Source organism: Pelophylax lessonae (genome assembly GCF_965119305.1).
Source record: "Pelophylax lessonae genome assembly, chromosome: 5".
Taxonomy (NCBI): Eukaryota; Metazoa; Chordata; class Amphibia; order Anura; family Ranidae; genus Pelophylax; species Pelophylax lessonae.
Genome location: NC_138772.1, coordinates 528,272,439 through 528,298,630, shown reverse-complemented (window position 1 = coordinate 528,298,630; position 26,192 = coordinate 528,272,439). Strand labels below are relative to the sequence as shown.

The 26,192-nt window shown below is 47.6% G+C and overlaps 1 protein-coding gene across 1 annotated transcript in view; it reads left to right on the top strand.

Annotated features, from left to right (window-relative positions):
* The window catches only part of DNAAF11 (dynein axonemal assembly factor 11), a gene marked incomplete at its 3' end in the record, with an annotated part of 192,955 nt that overhangs the window by 61,530 nt on the left and 105,233 nt on the right, over nt 1–26,192 (top strand). Inside the window, exon 6 of the mRNA XM_082259018.1 lies at nt 8,822–9,004. Within this exon, the coding sequence (XP_082115144.1) occupies nt 8,822–9,004 (183 nt within the window). The remainder of the gene's footprint in view (nt 1–8,821; nt 9,005–26,192) is intronic.

Sequence of the window (26,192 nt, the reverse complement as noted above, 5' to 3'; positions counted from 1 at the left end):
CGTTCAGCCAGGTAACGCTCCTGGCACAGTGAACGACCCATCCCTGTTCGGTGCAGGGATGATTGGTGAGGTGGCTACCTCACTGGACGCTGTGCGGTTTCTTAACCCCCATTCTGTGCGTCTTGTATGCGACTCTCCCTGCCTCATGTGCAGCGGCTTGTTCGCCTGTGCGGGTCCCCCACGCCATTGTGAGGTAAGTGTATCTATGTGGGGACCTGTCTGTCTGGGGGGGTGTCAGTCTGGGACTGTGTAACCTGCCTCTGTTCACACTGTTTGTCTCCCTATCACTCGGCTGCATGCTGTGGGCTGCAAGGGGGGGGGGGGGGGAGCTGTGTGACACTGTGTGTGTCAGCCTTGTCAGTGTGAGAAGCTGTGTGCTGTGGGGCATGTTTTGGACATGTTTGGGCACTATACAGCGATCGCTGCGGCGATCTAACATGTTTTTTATACATGGATGACGTGTGTGCATTACTGTACTGTGGAGCGGCGGTTTCGGCGCCAAACGGCGCCATTTTGCCTACACTCGCTCCGGCCGCATGTTCTACATGCATGGCGGCCATTTTCTTGTAGCCTCCCATAGGCTTTCAAAGAGCGCCCTGGCAGCATCACTTCCTCTTCCCCAGGAACACCGATCGAGGCAGCAGCAGCGGCGAGGGTCTCCTCAGGTTATATCCTTCTTATCCATTGCCTGTGTCAGTTTTATTGTCCCTGTGGGGGTCTCATTGTGCTTGTGTGTGGTGCGGTGGGCTGCGCTCGCCGCGCTTGTTAAAGGGGCAGTTAACCCTTTATTATCCGGCATTTGTAATAGGGGCAATGGATTCTCAGAAGGGCAAATTTCCTACCGCCTTGGTGGAAAGCCAGGGGACCGCTGTTTCCCCCCCAGGGGGGGATTTAGCCACTATTGTGGCTGGCCTTGCTGCTCAGGTGCAGATGCTGGTGGCTGCTCAATCTACTAAAAGACCCAGAGTTTCTCTTTCCTCTGATTCTGAGGGTGAAGGTGATGGGGCTGTTATGGCCGGGGCCTCCTTATCGGGGTCCCGCTCCTCCCTGGATCTAGTGGGGTCCGAGGTGGAGGCTGAAGTTGAAGGGGTTGATAATTCTCCCCCTGGCTCGCCTGAAGAGCTTGCAATCATGGATGAATTGATTGCTTCCATAAAACAAACGCTGCGTTTGCAGGATGAAGTGTGTCCCCCCGCTGCCTTGGCGGCTTATGGGACGCAGAGAAAACGCAGGATGCCGCAGGTTTTTCCCTGCAATGATGATTTTCAGCGCGCTGTTAAGGAACAATGGCGCAATCTACGCAAACCTTTTGCTGTACCAAGTAGGTTCAAGCTGCGTTATCCTTTCTCGCCTTCCACTGATGAAAGGTGGTGTGTGCCACCCCCAGTGGATCACACAATTGCTGTTTTAAACAAATCCACTGCGATTCCTGCAGAGGATTCCCCTGTGTTCCATGATGCCACGGATAGGAGATTGGAGTCTCTTGCCCGTCATACTTATTCTGTTGCGGGTTCTATGCTTAAGGCTCTGTTTGCCTCTCTCATGGCGGCCCAGGCGGTCGCAAGTTGGACGCAGATGCTTAGGCGCGTCCTAGTGGCCGATTCGGCCTCGCCGGCGACCCTGGATATGGTGGATCAAATCCACCAGGGTGTCATGTATCTGTGTGATGCGGACTTGGACCTAGTCCCGTTGGCTGCACGTGTGCACAGCGTGGCGGTGTTGTCTCGCTGCCTGGTTTGGTTGAAATGTTGGTCGGTGGACCAGTCTTCACGTAAGACCTTAGCCAATCTGCCTTATGATGGGTCTCGCCTTTTTGGGGAGTCCTTGGATGTGTTGATTAAGGGGATCACCGGAGGTAAGAGCACTCTCTTGCCCCATTTCCCCAAGGCTAAGGGGGCTTCTGGGAAGAAGCATGCTAATTTTCGGCCCCCTCAGGGGTCCTTTCGTGCCTTTTGGTCGCACTACAAGGGCAAACCGTTCAAAGGTCAAGGCTCTCCGAAGAAGCCCTGGTCTGGAAAACAGAAGTCCGGTCAATCCGGATCCGCAGCCCATAACAGTGCGGCCTGAAGGGGCGCCCTCACCCAGTTTTGGGGTGGGGGGACGCTTGCTCGGTTTTCTTCAGCCCTGGTTGGCCCGCGTGCGGGACAGATGGGTTCAGGAGATCGTTCGATCTGGTTACAAGATCGAGTTTCTCTCTCGGCCGGAGAGCAGATTTTTTCCCTCAAATCTTCAACTGTCTCCAGAGCGTTTACGGGACCTGCACCTGGCGGTGCGGGACCTGAGGGCTCAGGGAGTGGTAGTTCCGGTGCCTCATCGGGACAGATTTCGGGGGTTTTATTCCAATCTGTTCACCGTGCCCAGAAAGGAGGGCAAGGTTCGTCCAATTCTGGACTTGAAGGCTCTGAACCGCTCTGTGCGGGTTCGCAAGTTCCGCATGGAATCCCTGCGGTCGGTGGTGGCTGCCCTGGTTCCGGGGGAATTCATGGCCTCCATCGATTTGAAGGATGCGTATCTTCACATCCCCATTTTCGAGGGTCACCAGAGGTACCTTCGATTTGCCATTGCGGAGGATCACTACCAGTTCGTGGCGTTGCCTTTTGGTCTCGCCTCGGCTCCGCGGGTCTTCACCAAGGTGCTTGCACCGGTTCTGCCATTATTGAGGGCCCAGGGCATTTCTGTCCTGGGGTATCTGGACGACATTCTGGTTCGGTCTGCGACCAGCCAGGGTCTGGAGAAGGACCTGTCTGTCACGATGCGAACTCTGCAGGAGTTTGGTTGGACGATAAATTTCCCAAAGTCGACACTGAGTCCGTCGGTTCGTCTTCCCTACCTGGGAATGATTCTGGACTCGGTGCAGGCGAAGGTCTTCCTGCCGGAAGACAAACTCAGAACTCTTCAGGAGGAAGTCAGGTCCCTCAGGGACGTTCCGCACTCGTCTCTGCGGACGTGCATGAGATGTCTGGGATTGATGGTCTCGGCCTTCGAGGCGATTCCCTTCGCCCAGTTTCACACGCGGGGTCTCCAAGCGGAGATCCTGTCCATGTGGGACGGGCGACCTCAATCTCTGGATCTTCAAATCTCGTTGAGTCATCGCACCAGAAGAGACCTTCTGTGGTGGCTCCAGTCCCCGATGGTGTCCGAGGGCAAGTCGTTTCGTCCTATCTCGTGGACGGTAATCACCACGGATGCCAGCCTGTCGGGCTGGGGAGGTGTTCTGGGCATTCTGTCCGCCCAGGGGACTTGGTCGGAGGGGGAGTCCTCCCTTCCGATCAACATTCTGGAATTGCGTGCGATAAATCTCTGTCTTCATCGCTGGACGGACCGGCTGCAGGGCTGCCCGGTTCGGGTGCAGACGGACAATGCCACGGCGGTGGCCTACATCAACCACCAAGGGGGCACCAGGAGTGCCCGAGCGGCTCGAGAAGTGACCGACATTCTGTCTTGGGCCGAGACTCATGTCCCAGCGATAACGGCGGTTCACATTCCGGGGGTGGAGAACTGGCAGGCGGACTATCTGAGTCGCCAGACCCTGGATCAGGGGGAATGGTCTCTCCACCCGGCTGTCTTCCAGATGTTGTGCGCGAAGTGGGGTCTTCCAGATGTGGACCTGTTCGCGTCTCGTCTCAACAACAAGGTGAGAAGGTTCGTGGCAAGGACGCGCGACCCTCGGGCAGACGCGTCGGACGCGTTAGTGGCCCCGTGGCATCAGTACAGGCTGATGTACGCGTTTCCACCGATTCAGTTGCTGTCCAGGTTCCTTCGCAGGTTACACTCGGAACGCAGCACGGTGATTCTTGTGGCACCGGACTGGCCTCGCCGGTCCTGATACGCAGACCTCGTGAATCTGGCGGTCGACGCCCCGTGGCGTCTGCCTCTTTGAGACGATCTCCTGTCTCAAGGACCGATATACCATCCTGCTTTACAGTCGCTGGCTTTGACGGCCTGGCTGTTGAGACCGAGGTCCTGAAGGAGAAGGGTCTCTCCCCAGAGGTCGTTCATACCTTGATCAACGCGAGGAAGTCTTCCTCGGGGAAGGTTTATTACCGTACTTGGAAGGCCTATTTTGCCTGGTGTGAGTCCAGGGGGTTTTCACCCTGCACGTACTCGGTTTCCCGAGTGCTGTCCTTCCTTCAAACGGGTGTCGATCAGCGTTTGACGCTGGCTACGATAAAGGGTCAGGTGTCTGCGCTGGCCGTTCTGTTTCAACGTCCCGTGGCTTCCAACTCCTTGGTTGGCACTTTTGTTCAGGGAGTGCGGCATCTGGTTCCTCCTAGGAGGGATCCTCTGCCCCCTTGGGACTTGAATCTCGTTCTATCTGTGTTACAACGTGCTCCTTTTGAACAGATCAGGGAGATCTCGTTGTCTATGTTGTCCAAAAAGGTTGCCTTTTTGGTTGCGATCACTTCGGCTCGCAGAGTGTCGGAGCGGGCGGCTTTGTCCTGCAAGTCTCCGTATCTGGTTGTTCATTTGGATAAGGTGGTCTTGCGACCTAATCCTTCTTTTCTTCCGAAGCGAGTTTCGGAATTCCATCTTAATGAGGATATTGTCTTGCCTTCGCTGTGCGCGAAGCCTAAACATCCAAAGGAGGTGAGATTACATTCTTTGGATGTTGTTCGGGCGATAAGGGTTTACCTTAAATCGACTGAGTCTTTTCGAAAGACGGACTCCTTTTTTGTTCTTCCAGAGGGTCCTCGGAAGGGCATGGCGGCGTCGGCCTCTACCATCGCCAAATGGATCAGGCAGACCATTGAACAGGCCTATGCTTTGCAGGGGAAGGTTCCCCCTGTGCCTGTGAAGGCGCACTCTACTAGATCTCTGAGTACGTCTTGGGCCTGTCGTCATGGGGCTTCTGTAGCCCAGGTGTGTAAGGCGGCGACCTGGTCGACCGTGCACACTTTCACAAAATTCTACAAAGTAGATGTTCAGGCATCGGCGGATGCTTCCTTTGGCCGCAAGGTTCTTAGTGCGGCGATTCCCTAGGGTCCCTTGTTGGGGACCTCTGGCTGTTGGGATAAGTTTTTTATCCCCTGGTTATTTGTCTTTTCCTGGGTTGTTGCTCCTGTTGAGCACTTGTTTTTCCTGTAGCCCAGCTGGTTTCCTTCCTTTGGTAAGGTTCCTTTCTTTGATGCGGAGACTGCGTTGCCTTTCGGCGCGGATGCGTTTCCCACCCCTCATGTTTGCACTGCTTTGGGACGTCCCCATATGTGACGAATATGAAGAGGCGGCGACTGTCGGAGGACGTAAGAGAAAATGGAATTTTTGTAAAATCTTACCTGTAAAATTCCTTTCTCTGAGTCCTCCGACAGTCGCCGCCCCCGCCCCTCTTTTGGGGTTTGGTTGTATACTCTACTGCTATTCCACTGAAACTGAGATATGGTTGCAGGAAGTAGGAGGGTATTGACTGAGGGGACCACCCCTTGAGGGTGGGATATGTTAAAAGCTTTAATGTTAACATATTCTGTTGCCTAGCTACTCCTTCGGAGCAAAGTCTAATACCCCATATGTGACGAATATGAAGAGGCGGCGACTGTCGGAGGACTCAGAGAAAGGAATTTTACAGGTAAGATTTTACAAAAATTCCGTTTTTTCACTTATTATGGACTTTTTTCCGTCTTTGTTTGTCATATGGGTTATGATATTAACATTGCAAAATGTATTAATTTATTCATTCACAATGCACTTTCACTTGGAACATTGAATTTACTCCTTTTTATATCGCTCTCCATCCATTCACCAAAAAACTGCCTCCTGCTACATCCAACTATTTCACACTTTGACTTATCATTCCAGAGCACCTATTTTTTTTCTGCACCCCAGTTCCTATGTTTTCCTGCATAGTAGAGTCATATAGGCTTGTTCCAATGTCCTATGCACTAAATGATAGGAACTCGGGTGCTCTCTGTGTTGAATCAGGGGTTGCTCTGCAAAGGTCTGACTTATTCCCTGCAGGGTCAGAGCTAAAGATATGCCATAAGCAAAACTCATTCTCCCTGTTGATTGAAGAGCTCTGGCTCTGACTCAGCAGGGGGTGTGTGGGATCTCTGCAGAGAGACTGCTGCTTTCACACACACACACAGCAGAGGTTCTTCTCTACAGTTGGAACCTGGAATGTATTTGATTTCAACTGAGAGTTCAGTTGGGCTTTAGGCCCTGTTTACACCTGAGCGTTTTTCAGCTCGTAAAACGCTCATCTCTGAAGTCTCAAAACAGCCCAACAAGCAAAATCCCATTCATTTTAATGGCTAGATAAATAAGAGATGTATGCAGGCGCTTCCGTGGGGTGAAGACCTGGATCTAGGTGGACAGCGTATGGATATCTGCACCCAGACAGCACTTGAGAGAAGAAGCAGCTCTATAGAAAGGTGAAGGAAAACAAGGCGCCTCTAAATGCATTATCTTACATTTTATTGAAGTAAAAAGGTTAAAAACACTTTCAGAATGTAAGCCAAAACAGGTAGAAGAGGAGCTGGAATAGATCCGTGATACCGTCTGGGATCAGGTGAGCCGATGCTCGGATGAGCAGAGAAACGTATTGGATTTATGCACTTTTTTTTTCTTCCAAAACATTTTATTGAACTAAAATAGAATGATAGAAAAAGTGAACATCACTTTGGGTGGTACAAAGCGTAGCAAGAACAAAAAACAGTATCATTACGAACACAATACAGGAGTGGGTGAACAAACCACGACATAGTCATACAGTGGAGTACAGTAGTATACAAGATCATCACAAATCAGGTAGTATAAACCGTTTAGTAGGGCGAGGACAATCCTGATTCCCATACTCTGGTGTAGAGCTGTAGGGAGAACATACAGTCAAAAACCGTTTTGACCTCTACTGTGGCGGGGTGTGGAACGGATAAGGCACAATCAAGGGCAGCGGTGGCACCCCCCATGTCCAGACACCCCCAAAGGGGGAACACACTGTATCCAGGCATAGGGGGCAACCATCAAGTGTGTGTAGGACGTCTTGGGGTGGGCAATTCTGAAGAAACCCACAGAGGGGAGCAATGGAGGTAAGTGCACCAGCCCGGGGGTGGTCGGGACCATGGCTTGTAAAATTGTTGTGGATGTGGGTGCCTCAAACCCAGGTAAGGGGACTTTAAGGGCAAGAGTAGGTTAGAAAATAATGTTGAAAAAGAAGAAAATTTATTGATAATAATAATAATAACAGATTACATATTAAAGATGGGATGACCCATAGACAATTGGTGTATGGGTAAAGCCCATAGTGTGCAGTCAGATAAAGTATGGAAAAATTGTGACTTGAAAACAGTGATGGAGATCCACCTATTTTGCTGTTTCTATTTTCCAGGTTGGGGATAAACAGAATCCAAAGCAAAATAAGGGAAAAGGATCTTGTGTATGATCCTAGTAAGTCCTACGCGTTTCGGCCCGATGAGGGCCTTTCTCAAGGATAAATCACCAATTATGTTTTTAAGCCCGAATGATGCATGTCAATGCACCTTTCTTTGATACTCAAACTGCAGCGGGAACCGTATGCTGCTAACAGGCGGCGTCACCCTCTTTTTCAAAGAACTGTGTGATCCTGGTGGATTTCGTCACAGTTTGCATAATGTGTCATCAGAGGCTTCAATCCGTTGACTGAGTACGTTTTTGTGTATCCAGTGTTGAAAATCCTGGTTACTTCGACTTTTTGTTACATCAGCAGAGAGATGCAAACTAGTTGTCCACAGCAGCATCTACTTCCGTGACCTCACCACTCCCTCTGTTGGCAGTGGAATAAGGCAAATCAAGAGCAGCGGTGGCACCCCCGTGTCCGGACACCCCCAAGGGGGAACACACTGTATCCGGGCATAGGGGGCAACCATCAAGTGTGTGTAGGCCATCTTGGGGTGGGCAATTACGAAGAAACCCACAGAGGGGAGCAATGGAGGTAAGTGCGCCAGCCCGGGGGTGGTCGGGACCATGGCTTGGGCAGGAGAGGGGGAGCATCAGGGTGGGGGGGAGGGGTGGGAAAGGAAGGAGGGGGGAGGGAGGCTGAGGGAAAGAACAAGAGGGAACGATGTTAGAGTAAAAGATAGAGAGAAGGAAGGGCGAGGGAAGAAAAGGGTGTGAGGCCCGTGGTGTCGGTGTGAGGGACACAACCGAGATTTCAATAACAGGTAAATGGGGAAAGATATCCGATGCGTCCGGCATGCCGTAGCCAGCATCTAGGAAATAGTGGTCTGGTTCTGAAAGTCCTGGATTTATGCACTTGATACCAGTACTGGTTGAAAAAACTTCTCCATTACTACCTGGATGGTCCAACCAGTAGTGAGATGACAGCGTATCAAGTGCATAAATCCAATACGTTTCTCTGCTCATCTGAGCATCGGCTCACCTGATCCCGGACGGTATCACGGATCTATTCCAGCTGCTCTTCTACCTGTTTTGGCTTACTTTCTGTAAGTGTTCTTAACCCTTTTACTTCAAATAAAATGTAAGATACTGCACTTGTTTTCCTTCATTTCAATGGCCCCTGTTCACATATGAGCTTTTTGTCATCTGAAGCAAAACGCCTGAAGCTCAAAAAAAGTACATGAGCTTTTTTTTTGGCAGATTACAAGCCTTTTTGTTAGATGTCAATGCCTGCCTCCAAACACCTGCAAAAAACGCCCGAAAAAACGCCTGTAAACGATACGCTCGGGTGTGAATGGAGCCTTAAGTTTGTCAACACCCAGATGAATAGGTTGATTATATTCTCAAATGCTTTGTATATCTTCTAAATAAAATAAAACTATAGGTTTCACGTAGGACATCCGTAACATACATTTTTATAACCAGTTTTATTTGAGGACTATTACTATTTGTTTTTTAGACCAGATTGTGTTGAGAACAAGGAAAACTGTCCTGAAGTAGCCCCAGGAGACCGGGACACAACAGCAGATGAAAATGAGGAGGACAAAGCATTTTGGCAGGAGCCTACGCAATACACGCCAGAAAGTCGATTAGAAACGCACAGATATATGGAGGAAAAACGCAAATCTAAAGAGAGCAAGAGGTAAAAAATAACCGCGAATCATTGCCCTGTTTAATTGAGCTTATCGCCTTACAGTATGCAGAGCGGACAGCATTTGGGATTTGAGTGATTGCAAATTCTTGTTAAAAATAACAGCACATAAATCACTTTAATGGGCTGGGTGGGCGGCCAGGTGGAGAACCTGTCAGTCATGTGGGCAAGCAAACTATTTACAGAAATGTAAAGAGTACCTGTATATTAAAACTGAACATGAGGCAAACCACTAAATACACAGTTGGCATACACTATATTACCAAAAGTATTGGGACGCCTGCCTTTACACGCACATGAACTTTAATGGTATTCCAATCTTAGTCCATAGGGTTCAATATTGAGTTGGCCCACCCTTTGCAGCTATAACAGCTTCAACTCTTCTGAGAAGGCTGTCCGCAAGGTTTAGGACTGTGTCCTTGGCAGTGATGGTGAACCTTGGCACCCCAGATGTTTTTGAACTACATTTCCCATGATGCTCAACTGCACTGCAGTGTTCATGAGCATCATGGAAAATGTAGCTCCAAAACATCTGGGGTGCCAAGGTTCACCATCACTGGATATGGGAATGTTTGACCATTCTTCCAGAAGTGCATTTGTGAGGTCAGGTACTGATGTTGGAGAGAAGACCTGGCTCACAGTCTCCGCTCGAATTCATTCCAAAGGTGTTCTTTCGGGTTGAGGTCAGGACTGTGCTGGCCAGTCAAGTTCTTCCACCCCAAACTCGCTCATCCATGTCTTTATGGACCTTGCTTTTTGCACTGGTCCAAATCATTTGGTGGAGGGGGGATTAGGGTGTGGGGTGGTTTTTCAGGGGTTGAGCTTGGCCCCTTAGTTCCAGTGAAGAGAACTCGTAATCTCTTTTTGGAGGGGCAGCAAGGGCTGCTGCTATTAAAAAAAAAGCCTTAAAGGTTCAGGGTCAGCATGGCATTGGGGGATCCATAATCAGCACATGTGATCTCCTGTGTATCCTGACAGCAGATGGCTTTTCAGCCTACCTGTAACAGTAGTAAAATGAAAAGTGAAGCTAAACAAAATTAAAATAACTGTAGTAGAGTAATATTACAATAAAAACAGATGCATAAGCGGTAGATGGTCACAACTGACACACACAGATATACATAAGACCCCTGTTATGATGGAAGACCATATGAAACACAATACAGATGACATATTTGTTACAAACAATTATTTAAAAAAAAAATAAAACTAGCTAGGGATAACAGGGAAAATAAGCAGTGAATGAGGGCTTGTTAGGGATACAATGGGGTTAACCATGTGTTATTTATATGTAGCCTCCTTATCCTAAATAGGGGCTACTATGCCAATTTTGTTTTCCACGGGGCTGTAGTTAGCTCAGACCGATAGTTTTTCACTTGGTTTTTCCCTTAGCTCAAGTTAGCTTGCCATTTCTCACTATGGCCAGTAGATGTCACTGATATCACTGGTCATAGTATGAGATTTCACAAACAAAACTAAGTTATGAATATTTTTATTTTATTCAACCAAACCAGTAGGAGGTTTAGACCATTGGTGCATGCTGGGGGAAGATATAAATATTTGGGACAGGCCATGTACTTGCTCTCTTCCCTTGGGCTGAGGTCTAGGAAGGTGCTGCTGGATGGAGCTCTGATGTTAGGCTCAATAGCCTGGTTTGGGGCCTAATGTGTGCTGAAGTGGTCCTGAAGCTGTCCTGCCTGGTCTGAAGGAAGCTGTGCCAAGGAGGAGATCCAGGGGAGACCCCTTGCTGGAGAGAGCCAGGAAGAAAGCTGGTCTCTCTGAAGGGCCTGGTGACTCACTTGGAGAACACATTGAAATTTGAGAATGTGCTTACAGTGTTGCTGTGTCGGCTAAAGGTTCTGACACTGTGAAGCTGGACATTGATCTGGAGAGTCTGTAAGTGATCTGCTACGTTATCTGGGACCCCTAGCCCTCACCTCCCTAAAGTGTTTGTCACCCTAAAAAAAGAAAAAGATCCTGTTTCCTTTTAGCAGGTTAAACAGCACAGTGTTTGTGCTGTCCAACCTACCCCTCTGGAAACTTTAAAAACCTGGCTTATCCTGCCACTTTCTGTGTCCTCCTCTGTGTTCTGACCACGATAATCATGGCTGCTGAGCCCTGACTACTGTGGTCTGCGTGCCTCTGTCATCCGCATCTGCTCCCTCCCTGCCTGTCAGCTTGAGAGTCTGTGTCTCTGTCTCCGCTCCCCCCCTGCTGCTGTTATTGAAAAAGTAAAATGTCACTGCCAGCCCCTCTCTTTCAAGCTCCCTTCCTGCACTTCCTGTTTGTATGAACAGTGGCGGCTGGTGCTCAAAAATTTGGGGGGGGGGGGCGCAAAAAGAAAAATGTAAAAGGTATTGCTTCGCGGCAAAGAACGCGGTAAAAAAATTGCGTGACTTTGAGGTCATGGTACAGGCATGATGCACAGCTCAATGTACAGGCATGATGGCACAGCTCAATGTACAGGCATGATGGCAATTAATTAGAACTTCAAGTACACAAGTATATAGCACGGCCGTTTTTAAGTAACATCATTTACATACAGAGGGTAAATAGGGCCACTAACCAACATAGGACCCAATTTCAAACAGATGTGGCCCTTATTTTGGTACCTGGGACAATGATGTCTTGGGGGACACAACCGTTCGTATGGACAGGACTGTCCAAGTTTCAACAAGTAATATGAGCAGTGCAGTTTTCAGTTTGACCGCTAGATGGCAGTGCATTTAACCAGGGCTCCAGTCGAGCCTGCATACACGTTTCCATGGATACGGTCGGGGGCGGGCCTCACATAGAGCTTCCGCCCCGCTCTACAGATGACGATGCCACACAGGTCCTGGAACGCAGAGGAGATGGCGTGCGTTCCGGGACCAGGAAGCCACGATCCCTCGAGGAAATCATGGCTTCTGAGGAGCCATGGCGCACTCAATCAGTTTCACCAGCCACATTCCGGCTTGTGAGGGCCCTGAGGGTGAAGATGCGAGCGGCCAACAGTTGGACACTGCTATCGCTTCCAGTGCAGTCAGACACGAGTGTTCGCAGGGAAGTTCTGGTGAGTTGTGCATGCACTGCAGGTCCTGTTGGAAGGGGCATGTCTGGAGTGTACACGGACTTGTGTGACAGCGTGAGACATTTGTGTGCACGTTGTCCAGGTGTTGCTCCTGGACCGTATTCCCAGCCTTGGGGTCCCCTGTGTTGTGGCATTTGTTTTGGCATTTGTTGTGACATGTGCAGGTTGTGGCTGTGTGCTTGTGAGACAGTCTCCATTGGATGTGTGGTAAGAGGCGTGAAACATGTTATTGGAGGCCATAGAGATATGAGGACTGAGACACAGGCCCATCAGGAGTAGTTCTGTTGACACTGGATGGTCCCGCCCCCTCCTTCCGGGGGGGAGGGAGGAGCATGGGAGGGGAAGAGGCAGAGGAACACTGAGCTACTCTCTATATAAACTTCAATCTGCTATGACATGACCAGCTCTGAGGAAGGGAGCTTGACTCCCGAAACGCGTTAGCGGTCGCAATTTCCAGGACATGGTCCAACACATGGGTGACGGGAATTTGCAATACGATTTTTATTCTTCATGTTTGTGAGTATGCATTCAGCATTTTTATTAAACCAATTTTAACAGTACCACGGGTAATGCACTAGGTGTTTGCGCCTCCTTTTCTTTTCTTTTATGATGGCACAGCTCAATGTACAGGCATGTGTCTACTCACCCTCCCTAGCTGCGCCTGCGGACTGCCTGAAGTCGACTGCCGGTCTGTGGTGGGGTGAGCCATTCAGGACGTGTCCTACCATCCTGGCCGCGGGCGGCTACGGCTCACTCACTCCTCCTCGCGCTCCGATGTCTGATCCGTCCGATGGTCAGCTCCTCCGCGCGGGTTACGCTGCTCTTGCTTGCGAGTCGATCGCCGCTCTGAGTCCTCTCTCTCTGCGTCGGGCCGCGGGCAGGAACGGAAGGTGATCGTGACGCCGGGGCGGTGCACCGCCCCCAGGAGTCACGTCACCAGGTCCAATGTCCTCCTGTGATTGGTCCAGGCTGGACTCTGTGCCAATCACAGCCTGGACATCGTTAAAGTGGGGCATTGCTCTGCGCCCCGACACACCCCTAGAAGAGCGCCAATCGCCAATCGTCAAAAACCCCACCCCCCCCCCATACCCAGCACTAAGTCTGTCGCCCCTAGTGGGCGAAAAATTTACTTTTTTTTTTTTTTAATTTAATCTTTTTTTTTTCCTGCTTGTGTTTGGGGGGGGGGGGGGGGGGCGGCGCCCCTGCGTCCTCTATGGGCGGGCCGCCACTGTGTATGAAAGGAAGCCTCTAAATACCTTTTTGTGAAGTAGATTTAGGCTGGTCACGTGACTCCCAGCCGCTCTGATACTACAATCCAGGGCTACAGCGGGAGGAGCCGAGCAGAAAGCTCGGCGGTCAGGTGACTTCTGGCTGACGTCCGAGGGCTCGGCTCCTCCTGCTGTAGTCCTGGATAGTAGTAGCAGAGCTGCCGAGAGTCACCTGAACGGCCTGAAGATACTTCACAAAAAGGTATTTAGATGCTTTGTTTCTTACAAACACTTATACAGTGCAGAATGGGAGCTTGAAAGAGAGGGACTAGCAGCAGGGCTTAATTTAGGGGTTACAAATCCTTTAACCATTCTGCAGTACAACTTTAAAAAGACTAAAGTGGCTGGTACCCATTATCATTTCTTGGTTCCCCTTTTAGCTATGGACTCGGCTCGAAGGTGAAATGCTAGCCAGCCCCTGGCCTCTGGAGATGCTATCCTGCCTTTGGGGTGTCAGAGGGGTGCTGCAGATAGGAAAAGTTGATCCTCACAGCAGCAGCTAATTACAGTCTATCCTTGCTTGTTACTGATTACAGCTAACAGAGATGCTGCAGAGATTGGGACCTTGACTGCCAAACAGATTGAAGGTCCTGGCATTTGTGTGCACGTCCCCTACAAAAAAGGATTGTCCTATGTCTTTGACTAGAAATATGCACCCTAAAATGTGCCTAGGTGTAAAATACTGCAGAAGTGGTGTCAGCAAAGTGCACTTGGAGCCTTGACCTGGGCTATATTCAGTGTGTCAACTTCTCATCAAGTTCAGCATTTATTATAGCTTTTTTATAGCTTTAAGCGCTTTTTAAGTTGGGTAACTTTAAAGCCCAACTCCAGCTTGACATGTTAAGATAAAAAAGCAGCTCTTGATGCAACACCCACCTAATCTCTGGTGCAGTCAACTGTAGACTCACTACTCTGCAACTCATTAGCCGTATCTCTCTATGTAATTGACACCTAGCATCATTCATCTCAATTCCTGTTAGACCAGGGCATCAAGGACCTACCTCCTTGGGGGCACATCATGTGGCCCTGGACTCACAGGAGAATGATGCAGAGAGTGGCACCACATTATTATGTAGCTCCATTCTCTGCAGCCTTCAGTAGGAATTAAACAAGGACCCATGACATCAAGTGACCAAACCTAACACCTGCAAAAAAAGGTATGTATTATAACACATTTTGTTTTTAAATTAAGGGCATGGGGTGCCTAACATAAGTCAACCACTATCTTATCCATTTAAGAGGGTGCCTAACATTTAACTACCCTCTACTGTCACCATTTAGAACGGTGCCTAACACTAACCTGGCTGTTAACTTATCCATTCGGGAGGGTGCCTAACACTTATCAGCTTCCTACTGTAACCACTCAGGAGGGTGCCTAACACTAACCCAGCCCCAGACTGTAACCATATAGGACGGTGCCTAACATTAACCCTCCACCCACTGTAACAATATAGGAGGGTGCCTAACAATAACCCTCCACCCAATGTAACCATATAGGATGGTGCCTAAAATGAACCCTCCAGCCACTGTAACCTTATAGGATGGTGCCTAAAATGAACCCTCCACCCACTGTAACTATATAGGATAGTGCCTAACATTACCCACCACCTACTGTAACCATATAGGAGGGTGCCTAACAATAACCCTCCACCCACTGTTACCATATAGGATGGTGCCTAAAATGAACCCTCCACCCTATATAGGAGAGTGCCTAACATTACCCGCCACCCACTGTAACCATATAGGAGGGTGCCCAACATTAACCTGTTACCTGCTGTAACTATAAGGTGAGTGCCTAACATTAATCCGCCACCCACTGTAACCATTTAGGAGGGCGCCTAACATTAACCTGCTGTAACCATATTGCCTAACATTAACCCTCCACCCACTGTAACCATATAGGAGGGTGTCTAACATTACCCATCACCCCCTGCAACCATATTGGAGGGTGCCCAACATTAACCTGTTACCTGCTGTAACTATAATGAGAGTGCCTAACAATTATCCGCCACCTGCTGTAACCATTTAGGAGGGTGCCTAACATTAACCCAGCCCCAGATTGTAACCATATAGGACGGTGCCCAACATTAGCCTGCCACCCACTGTAACCATATAGGAGAATGCCTAACATTAACCCGCCACCCACTGTAACCATATAAGAGGGTGCCTAACATTAAACCATTACCCACTGTAACTATATAGGATTGTGCCTAACATTAATCTGCGACCCACTGTAATCACTTAGGAAGGTGTCTAACAATAACCCGCCACCCACTATAACCATATATAAGGGTGCCTAACATCAACCCTCCACCCACAGTAACCAGGGCCGGATTAAGAGCATCATGGTCTTGGTGCTGAGGATTTTGAAGGGCCTTAAGGGCCGTGCCTTGGCATGCACCCAGAGGAGGAAGGGTGCAGCCATGCATGCCTAATTCAACATGGGATGCTGTCTCTGAAGCCCATAAACACATCCATGCATCGGCAACTGTCCCTCCTTGTCAGGCCTTCGCGCTGTGTGGGGAGGTTCTGAGGGTGCTGCCTGGGGAAGCGAGCATAGAAGCCAGACTTCTGTGTTTACAAGTGACAGAAGAGCGGTCACAGTGAATATGGCCAACCCGGGGCCTATATAAAAGGTAGGGGCCTGGAGCTGCAGCTCCAATAGCCCCTACGTTAATCTGGCCCTGACAGTAACTATATAGGAGAGTGCCTAACAGTAATCCGCCATCCACTGTAACCATTTAGGAGGGTGCCTAAGATTAACCCGCCACCCACTGAAACCATAGAAGAGGTTGCTTAACATTAACCCACCATCCACTGTAATCATTTAGGAGAATGCCCAACATTAACCCGCAATCCACTGTACCTATACAAGAGGGTGCCTAAGAATAACCCGCCACCCACTATAATCATTTAGGAGGGTGTCTAACATCGTCCTGTCTAGGACAAACTGTTGTAAAATAACTTTAAAAACGTGTCACATGTGCTTCTTCTTTCTTTTCTGCCCCATTCTACTTGTATTGATAGCGACTATATATCATATGTTTGGCAGAGCTTAGAGTATATCACTTTTTCTTCATTGTACATGGGCGAATCATGCCGTTGTACAGCATTTGTATTGTCTGGAAAATAGCTGCCAGGAAAACGAAATTCTCTGTGATTTATGCCAGTACGATGATTGGTGGTGCTTTCTATATCACTTTGTATTTCGTATGTCTGACACTGTTTTCATTCCCATCTCTTCTGTTTTTAATTTATTTTATGCCCGCAGATATTTTTAGACAGAAATGTAAATCCTTTACTTGCAATTTCTCAAGCTATTGAACTGCAGTCTGTTCCTAATAGATGTGCGGGATGGGTATGCATGGGATGGTATGTGGCAGGCATGCTATTTTAGATCATGATAAATGACCCTATGCGTAGGAAAGTGCTCTAGTTATCCTCAAGTTAGCAAACATTACCTTTTGTCTTAACTTGAAAGGATGGTTTCTCCTATAATCCTGCTATATATGCACTCCTTACTTGTGTTAGTGGGTGAGGTTAGTGCTAGGCACCCTCCCGAATGATTATTGCCAGAGAAGCCGATTGGTATTAATCACCCTACTGAATTGTTACAGTCAGGAGAGGAGTTGTTGGGCAACCTTCTTTATGGTTACTGTCAGGATGGGGGTTAGTATTAGGCACCCTCTTGAATTGTTACAGTCGGGGGGGGGGGTAGTTTTGTAGTTTTATGCATCCTTTAGAATGGTTACTGTCAGTAGGTTGGTTAGTGGTCGGCATTTTTATGACCAGAAGGTGAGTTAGTGCTAAGCACATTCTCGAAAGGTTATGGTTAGGGGTTGAGTTTGTGCTAGACACCCTCCTCAATATTTATTGTTGGAGGTTGGGTTAGTGCTAGGCATCCTTTTGAATGGTTACAGTGAGGGGGCATGTTAGGTGCCCTCCTGAATGGTTACAAGCAGGTCTTCAGTTGGTGGTTGGCATCCTTCTGAATGTTTAAAGTCAGAAGGGGAGTTAGTGCTAGGCACACTCTCGAATGGTTAGGGGTTGAGTTAGTGCTAGACACCCTCCTCAATAGTTATTGTTGGAGGCTTGGTTAGTGCTAGGCATCCTTTTGAATGGTTACAGTGAGGGGGCGTGTTAGGTGCCCTCCTGAATGGTTACAAGCAGGTCTTCAGTTGGTGGTTGGCATCCTTCTGAATGTTTAAAGTCAGAAGGTTAGTTAGTGCTAGGCACACTCTCGAATGGTTAGGGGTCGAGTTAGTGTTAGACACCCTCCTCTAAGGTTATGGTTAGGTTAGTGCTAGGAATCCTTCTGAAAGTTATAGTTGGGGGTTTGGGTTAGTGTTAATCAGAAAACAAAATAAATGAATGCACTCCAGGCTGCAGAAATGTTTTTCTTGTTTTTTTTAAATAGCAGGCGGGGTCATGTTTGAAATGTTTCACGATTGTAGGCAGGGTTTAAATCTCTGCATGGTTCAACCCCACCCCAGAGAGTGCTATGGGCGTGGGTCACCCAATTATATATAATATCCCCTTAGTTTACAGAAGAGAGATGGCTATAGAAAAAAATATACTTTGTATATTTCCACGCGCCTCTGGGAAAGGGTGAGATGGTAAATGGTGCAATTTACTAAATATTATTAATTAAATAAATAAGTGAATATAATAGCAGCTGCTGTATGAAAGTGGAATAGTTGCAAGTGATTAGTCTAAAAGACCAAATACAGCGCTTGCTGTGGTGATAAATATATATACTGGTAACAAATAATGAATATAAAGTGCAACAGTGTTGAATATAATAATAATAAATAAATTAAAATTTGATCAGTTGATAAAATTCCTATAGGTCATCAATTCACAGTGAATATAAAGTGCAACAGTGTTGGATAAAATGGAATAATTCACAATATTACATTTAAATACAACAGTGACTTTTAAGTGCTCAGATAAATATATAAAAAATGTAAAAAAAGTCCTTGGTGAAGGTGATTATTAAATATTCAAAAAGTGCTTGTGCTCAGGCTTGATTGATATAATCTCAGCAGTATCCAATCCCAAGTAGGAAATAAGTTGGGTCACTTACCGAATGTAATGGGTCCTGAATGCCATACGGCACCAGGACCAAACAAACTTTGTAAGCGCCCTGGGCTCGATTGGTCCCCTCTGGACGGTATCCCGTGGGCCTGGCAACAACTCCTCTGGGCTCCAATATATATAATCCGGTCCAATAGAGGGGGAGAAAGAATGCTCCAAATAGTGTAGTATTTAAATTATAGATAGTTTATTTACCCATATATCGGGTACAAAGCATTAAAATCATGCAGGCAATAGCGTTGGTGGTCAGCGGTGCGGGCTGCACGTTCTCCTCACGGAGCTGGCTTCCGGCTTCCGGTTTGCGTTCCACCAACTTAAACGTATCGACGCTATGCGTTCCAATCTGACGCGTTTCGTCACTTCCGGTGACGTCCTCAGAGCCTCTGAGGACGTCACCGGAAGTGACGAAACAGGTTTATATCAATCAAGCCTGAGCACGAGCACTTTTTGAATATTTTTGAATAACAACTTCCTGAATGGATACAGAGGGTCGCTGTTAAGTACTGTCCTCAAAGATTATAGTTAGGGGAAGGTTAGTGTTGAAATTAAATAACCAGAGTGCTCATGCAAGTAAAACATATTGGCGATCTCGTTCCTCATAAAGCACTTCTTGACGACAGTTCATGTTGGATGCTGTAGTGAATTGGTGGATCTATATGATCATAGGTATCCTCCCATCCTCCACACCCTCTATAGCAGCCTTTTTCAACCAGGGTGCCTCCTGGGTTCTTCAGGGGTGCCTTGGCAAAATGGCTAAAAATTAGGGACAGACCAATATGTTTTTTTCAGGGCAAATACCGATATTTTGGTCACAACGTACGGCATCGGCCGATATGGGCCGATATTTTGTACATTTAAAGTTTTGAAAAATAAAGACAATTTTTGACACAAATGTGGTACTGAACGTGTTAATTTTTGTTTAATGCTTTATGGTTGGCTATCTGGCACCCTGTGGTGGGTGGCTGGCTGGCTAGTACCCTGATGTGGGTGGCTGGCTGGCACCCTGTGGTGGATGGCTGGCTGGCTGGCACCCTGTGGTGGGTGACTGGCTGGCACCCTGTGTGGTGGGTGGGTGGTTGGTTGGCTGGCACCCTGTGGTGGATGGCTGGCTGTCTGGCACATTGTGGTGGGTGGGTGGCTGGTTGGCTGGCACCCTGTGGTGGGTGGCCGCCTGGCACCCTGTGGTAGGTGGGTGGCTGGCACAGGGGCTGTGGGTGGCTGGCTGGTACAGGGCCTGTGGGCGGCTGGCTGGTACAGGGCCTATGGGTGGCTGGCTGTCTGGCACCCTGTCTATGGGTGGCTGGCTGTCTGGCACCCTGTCTATGGGTGGCTGGCTGTCTGACACCCTGTGGTGGGTGGCTGGCTGGCACAGGGGCTGTGGGTGGCTGGTACAGGGCCTGTGTGTCTGGTGCAGTGCCTGTGGCTGGCTGGTACAGGGCCTGTGGATGTGGGTGGCTGGCTGGCACTGGGCTGCTATGGGTGGGTGTATGGCTGTGATACACTCCCACGAGACTAGTCCCGACTCCAGATGAGGCTGTCCAAGGCGAGGGAGGCGGCCTAAGAAGGCAGAATGACGTCACAAAAATATCTGCAATATCGGCCAGTTCCGGGGCCAATACCGATATATCGGGGAAAGTGCATATCGGCAACCGATATATCGACCTTGCCGATAATCGGTCTATCCCTACTAAAAATGGCAACAAATGCCACAGGTTTTTACTTTGTAGAGTTACAACTCTGGGCACTGTGCTGGTCAAGCGTCTAGCACCCTGACAACCCTGGGCACTGTGCGGGTCAAGCCACTGGCACTCTGACAACCAGTGACATCACTGGTTGATAAGGAGAATGACGGGTGCTTGCACAGCATCCTTATTTACTCCTCCTCATCCCTTCTCCATCAGCACTAGGGTCACATAAGCAAATAGAAGAAGAGAAACTCTGGGAGAAGAGATTGCTAGTCCGTACCAGTTTGCAAAAGTGGAGGAACAAATCACTTTTTTTTACATTTTAGAAAGGGGTGCCTCGAGATTGTGCAGAATTGTTAACGGTGCTACAACTGAAAAACTGTTGAGAAACACTGCTCTATAGAACTCTTTGGTTGTTTTTCTTCTGTAGCATTTTGCTGATTACCAGGGCTTTTTTTCTCAGAAAATAGGTGCAGGAACTGCTCCCTTCTAGGTCACCCCTTGTCTTCGCCCTCTACCCACCTCTGAGCACCATCCCTTGGTTCCACCCCCAACCCACCTACCACTACCACCCCTTTTAGAGAATACAGAACCAAGTATCATTTTGTGGTGCTAAGAAATTTGTATGGAAATTAAATGATAACAAGAAAAGCAGTAACATAGATCCCCTGTAGCTAGCAACAACTGATCCACCCCAGCAACAATAGATCTAACCCAGAAACAATGAAACCTCCATCAACCGTGGACTCCCGACAGCCAGCATCCCTCATCCCAGTAGATCCCTCCTAGCACTGAATGACCCTCCAGCAGTATAAGACCCACCCCCAGCAATATAAGTTCCCAGTCCTTCAACTGTAGATCCGCCGACAACCAATATCATTAGACCTTCCAGCATCCCTTGCCACATTCAGTGCTGCAGGTGCTGGAACTGCGTTCCTCCACATTCTCACGGAAAAATGGGCGGCACAGTTTTGTAGTGGTTAGCACTTTCACCTAGAAGCAAGAGGGTCGCTGGTTCGAATCCCAACCATGACACTACCTGCCTGGAGTTTGCATGTTCTCCCTGTGCCTACGTGGGTTTCCTCCGGGTACTCCAGTTTCCTCCCACACTCCAAAGACATGCTGGTAGGTTAATTGGATCCTGTATAAAAAAAAATTGGCCCTACTGTGTATGTATGTATGTATGTATGTGAGTTAGGGACCCTAGATTGTAAGCTCTTTGAGGGCAGGGACTGATGTGAATGTACAATGTATATGTAAAGCGCTGCGTAAAATTGACAGCTCTATATAAGTACCTGAAATAATAAAATAAAAAAAAGCCCTGCTAATTACTCTTGGTATTCTAGGCATTTTTTTTTTTTATATAACAACAAAGGGCAAGAAAATAAGGCAGCAGGTTAAAAAGCATAGCCTTAAAATGCAAACCTCCATTTGGAGACAAATAGACAAATTTTTCAGAAAAGCTGCACTTTTTTTCTTTTTTACCCTGCTGGGCAAGCTATTTTCGAATTCTTTGTGAAAAGTGGAGTTTGACATTAATATAAAGATAGATTAAAGGTGATTAGCTATTAAAGCAAATCCCTGCTTTGTCTATGTAGGGCAAAGCTACAGGTTTTCCTTTGATATTAAAGTCTTGTTTTTTTTTTTTATTTAAAAATAACAAACATGTTATATTTACCTACTCTGTGTAAGGGCTCTTTGTGTCATCCGCTCCGTGTGTCCGCATATCATCCCATCCGTTTGCGGATGATATGCGGACATAATGTAAGTCTATGGCATTGCGGATGTCAGCGAATGACACCGCTGACATCCGATTTTCATTCCTTTCCATTTTTTACACGGATGAAAAAATAGGGTTCTGTTCCGTTCCAAAAAATGGAACAGAACTGAAAGGAAGAAAATCGGATGTCAGCGGATGGTATTCCGCTGACATCCGCAATGCCATAGACTTACATTATGTCCGCAAATCATCCGCAAAAAAATAGGATGATATACGGACAAGCGGAGCGGCCGCGTGAAAGAGCCCTTATAGTTTTGCACAGAGCAGCCCCAATCCTCCTCTTCTCGGGTCCCTTACCGGCACTCCTGGCCCCTCCCTCCTGCCGAGTGCCCCCACAGCAAGCAGCTTGCTATGGGGGTCACCCGAGCTGAGCCACAGCTCTGTGTGTCCATTCAGACACAGAGCTGTGACCCGGCCCGTCCCCTCTCTCTCCTCATTGGCTCACTGACTTTGATTGACAGCAACGGGAGCCAATGGCGCTCGCTGTCGTGTCTCAGCCAAGGAGGAGGGAGAGTCCCAGACAGCCGAGTCTCTTGTGCAACATTGCCTGGATCGATATGGGGCTGAGGTTGGTATTAGGCCTTATGCACACTGGATGTTTTTACAGCTTCTGTTTTTGGCGTCAGACATTTTTTTCTACAGCCGTTTATCAACATTTTTGAGCCATAAGCTTTTGTGGGTATATAGTTTTGCTAAAAAACGCTACAGCTGAAAAAATCTGAAAAACCCTACTGCAAAAAAGCTGAAAAAAGCCTTCTACTGATGTTTTGATAATGTCCAGTGTGCATGAGGCCTAATCAGCAGTTTTTGGCTGTACAAAAACCCCCAGAACTAGTGGGTTTTAGGAGGCATTTTTCAGCTGTGCAAGCGGTCTAGCTCTGATAAAAACTTATAAACACAGGAAATGCAGCTATACGGCGTATATCAACGATTTTGAGCCACAAGATTTTGTGGGAATATAGTTTTGCTAAAAAAATAAAATAAAAAAGCTAAAAAACACTACAGCTGAAAAAAAGCTAAAAACGCTAAAAAAACGCTACTGCCTAAAAGCTGAAAAACTCCTTCTACAGTTACAGCTTTTTACTGTAGTTTTGATAACTTCCAGTGTGCATGAGGCCTTAGGGGGGCTTAGGGGGGCTGCTGCACACAGAAGGTTTTTTATCTAAATGCATAGAATGCATTAGGGTTCAGTGGCGGCTGGTGCTTCATGGACTGGGGGGGACGGGGGGACAGCAGACGGACCACACCAGCTCACACACCATACCACCCAGCTTCCCCCAGCAGCGGCGGCGGCTTCCCCTGCGTCTCCTCCCTCCTCCTCCTCCTTGGCCAATAGCATGGCCTCTCCTTTCGGCCAATCAGGAAATGGGTCTCAGGACCCGCTTCCTGATTGGCTGGGAGGAGAATCAGTGTGATAATAGCGAATATTCATTTTCTATTGTCACACAACTGGGTGGGCTCGGGATGCAGTGCTCTGCGCCCTGAGCCCACCCTATTTTGAAGCCTATTAGAGCCTCTGGCTTTAATCACGTGCTGCAAAAAAAATAAAAAATCCCATTGGAATCCATGCGTCCGGCATCCCGCATGTAGATTAGGGGGCCGGACACATGGATAGGGGTGGCGGCGCCCCTGCGCCCCCAATGCACCAGCCGCCATTGTTAGGGTTAAAAAAAACCTTCTGCCTTTAGAACCACTTTAATGCCCCACTTGCTTTATTTTTCAAAATAATTTAATTTTACTGATTTGTTTTTCATAAAAAAGGAAATCTCTTCAAAGTGAAGAGAACATGTGCCCTTACTAGAAAATTTCCACTCTGTTCTGTTCCCAGTGTCGGCAGCACATCGCGAGACACAGACCGCTGCAGATTACCAGCTGATTGAACCAAGTTGGCATCTTTTGGTGTTCCCCTACGTTATGTACCAAACCTTAAAGGGTCTAATCTAGTGATCGACCAATATCGTTTTTTTATTGCCAATACCGATATTCTGGTCATTGCATATCGTTATCGGCTGATATTGGCCGATATTTTCATACATTTAAAAAACATTTTTTATTTTACTTGACAGGTACTCTTGTGGAGGGATTTGGGGGTCTAAAAGACCCCAAACCCCTCCTCTGCACTTAAAAGTATTCAAAACTCCAAGTTTGGCTGTTTTGAATGCTGTCATTTTTTTAATCTGGTGCCAGTACCCGGAAGTGATGTCATGACAACACTTCCAGGTTTTTGCATGGAGACCCAATCAGAGCCGAATGCGGCTTTGATCAGGTCTTCGGCGGCCATGCAGGCTGGTTACCTGGGTCTCCCGGTGGGACGGGAGACCCGGGCGAGCCGCTGAAGGTGGTGGGAGGAGGGGCGTGCCCTCCCACTCCTTGTAATGACAGCTTAGCGGCTTCTCGGCCGCATCGTTTGTCGTTACAAGACAGCCGACCGTCGGCTATGGACGCCGAAACCTGGGTGATGCCTCTAGCTGCAGGCTTGTGGGGCTTGTGGGGTCCCTTGTGGGGACCAGTGTTAATTTTGGCAGCAAATTTCAATTTAGTTTTAGTCTTAGGACTAAAATAGCATTTTAGTTTTAGTCCCATTTTAGTCTTCTGCAAGTGTTTTAGTTTTAGTCGTATTTAATCGACTAAAACTCCAGTACATTTTAGTCGACTAAAATGTCCTACATTTTAGTCGATTTAAACGTCCTACATTTTAGTCATCTATAATGGAATGGGTGTAGTTCAATTGTAATTTGTAATGCATTATTTAAGCATTTCTCTACAATTTCCAAACTCATTATATACTACTGCTGGTCCTGGAGTGAAAAATCTAATATGTTATTATTTATGGTATTAAGCTTTGAGCATGCACCAGTGTTATTTTGGCAGCAAATTTCGATTTAGTTTTAGTTAGTCTTTTGACTAAAATGCCATTTTAGTTTTAGTCGTATTTTAGTCTTAAGACTAAAATGCCATTTTAGTTTTAGTCGTATTTTAGTCATCTGAATTGTTTTAGTTTTAGTCATATTTTAGTCGACTAAAATTGTGTTCATTTAGTCGACGAAAACGTTTTAGACGATGAAATTAACACGGGTGGGGACACAGGCAGCAGTAAAAACCTGAGAGAGATTTCAACACTTCCACATTCTATCCAAGGCAGAGCAAATAAAACGTTTGGACTTTAGATAAACTTCTATAAATATAATGTAACTAGTAAATAGTAACTAGTCTTGTCATTAGACTGTAATCAATAATACAGCACAACATACTAACTACATTAGACTTGCTCTAAGTCTAAGATGTATATAAGCGGTGCTCAAACTTCTTTAACCACTTGCCGACTGCCTAACGCCGATCTACGTCGGCAGTCAGCCCCTCACAGGCAAAGTGACGTAGGGCTACGTCACTAGCTTGTGAGGGTCTAGGGAGCGAGCGCGCGCCCCCGGAGGCGCGCTCCCGCATGGTCACGGACCCCCCCGCGCGTGTGCCCGGCGGACCCGATGTCCGCCGGTCACTCGGCGATCGGCGGGGGAGAGGGAGAATGTCAGGCAGCTTGTGTAAACAAGCCACCTGTCATTCTCCTTGCTGTTAGGATACTGATCACTCGGATCTAGTATGTAGATCCGTTGATCAGTGTCCATACAGCTCAAGCCCCAGCCAATCACAGTTAGAATCACGCCCCTAGGGATACACACAGCCCCTCCCTCCCAAATAAAGTTAACCCCTTCACTACCAGTGTATTTTTACAGTAACAGTGCATATATATAGCACTGATTACTGTAGAAATGTCACTGGTAACCCCAAAAGTGTCAAAAATGTCAGTCAAGGGTCCGATCTGTCCGCCCCAATGTCGCAGTACCGCAAAAAAAATCGCAGATCGCCGCCATTACACGTTAAAAAAAAAAACAACAAAAATGACAGAAATCTTTCCCTTTGTTAGTAAACGCGATAACTTTTGCGCAAACCAATCAAAATACGCTTTTTGCGATTTTTTTTACCAAACATAGGTAGCATAAAACAAATTGGCCGAAAAAGTAAAAAAATTTTGATTTTTAAATTTTTTTTTGGGGAATTTTAAAAAAATGTGAAAAATATTGCTATTTTTGCAAAATTGACGCTCTTTTTTTGTTTATAGCGCGTGATCAAAAAATCGCACAGGTGATCAAATACCACCAAAAGAAAGCTCTGTTTGTGGGAAAAAAAGGACGCCAAATTCGTTTAGGTACAGCGTCGCACGACCGCGCAATTGTCCGTTAAAGTCACGCAGCGCCGAATCGCAAAATACCCCCTGGTCGGA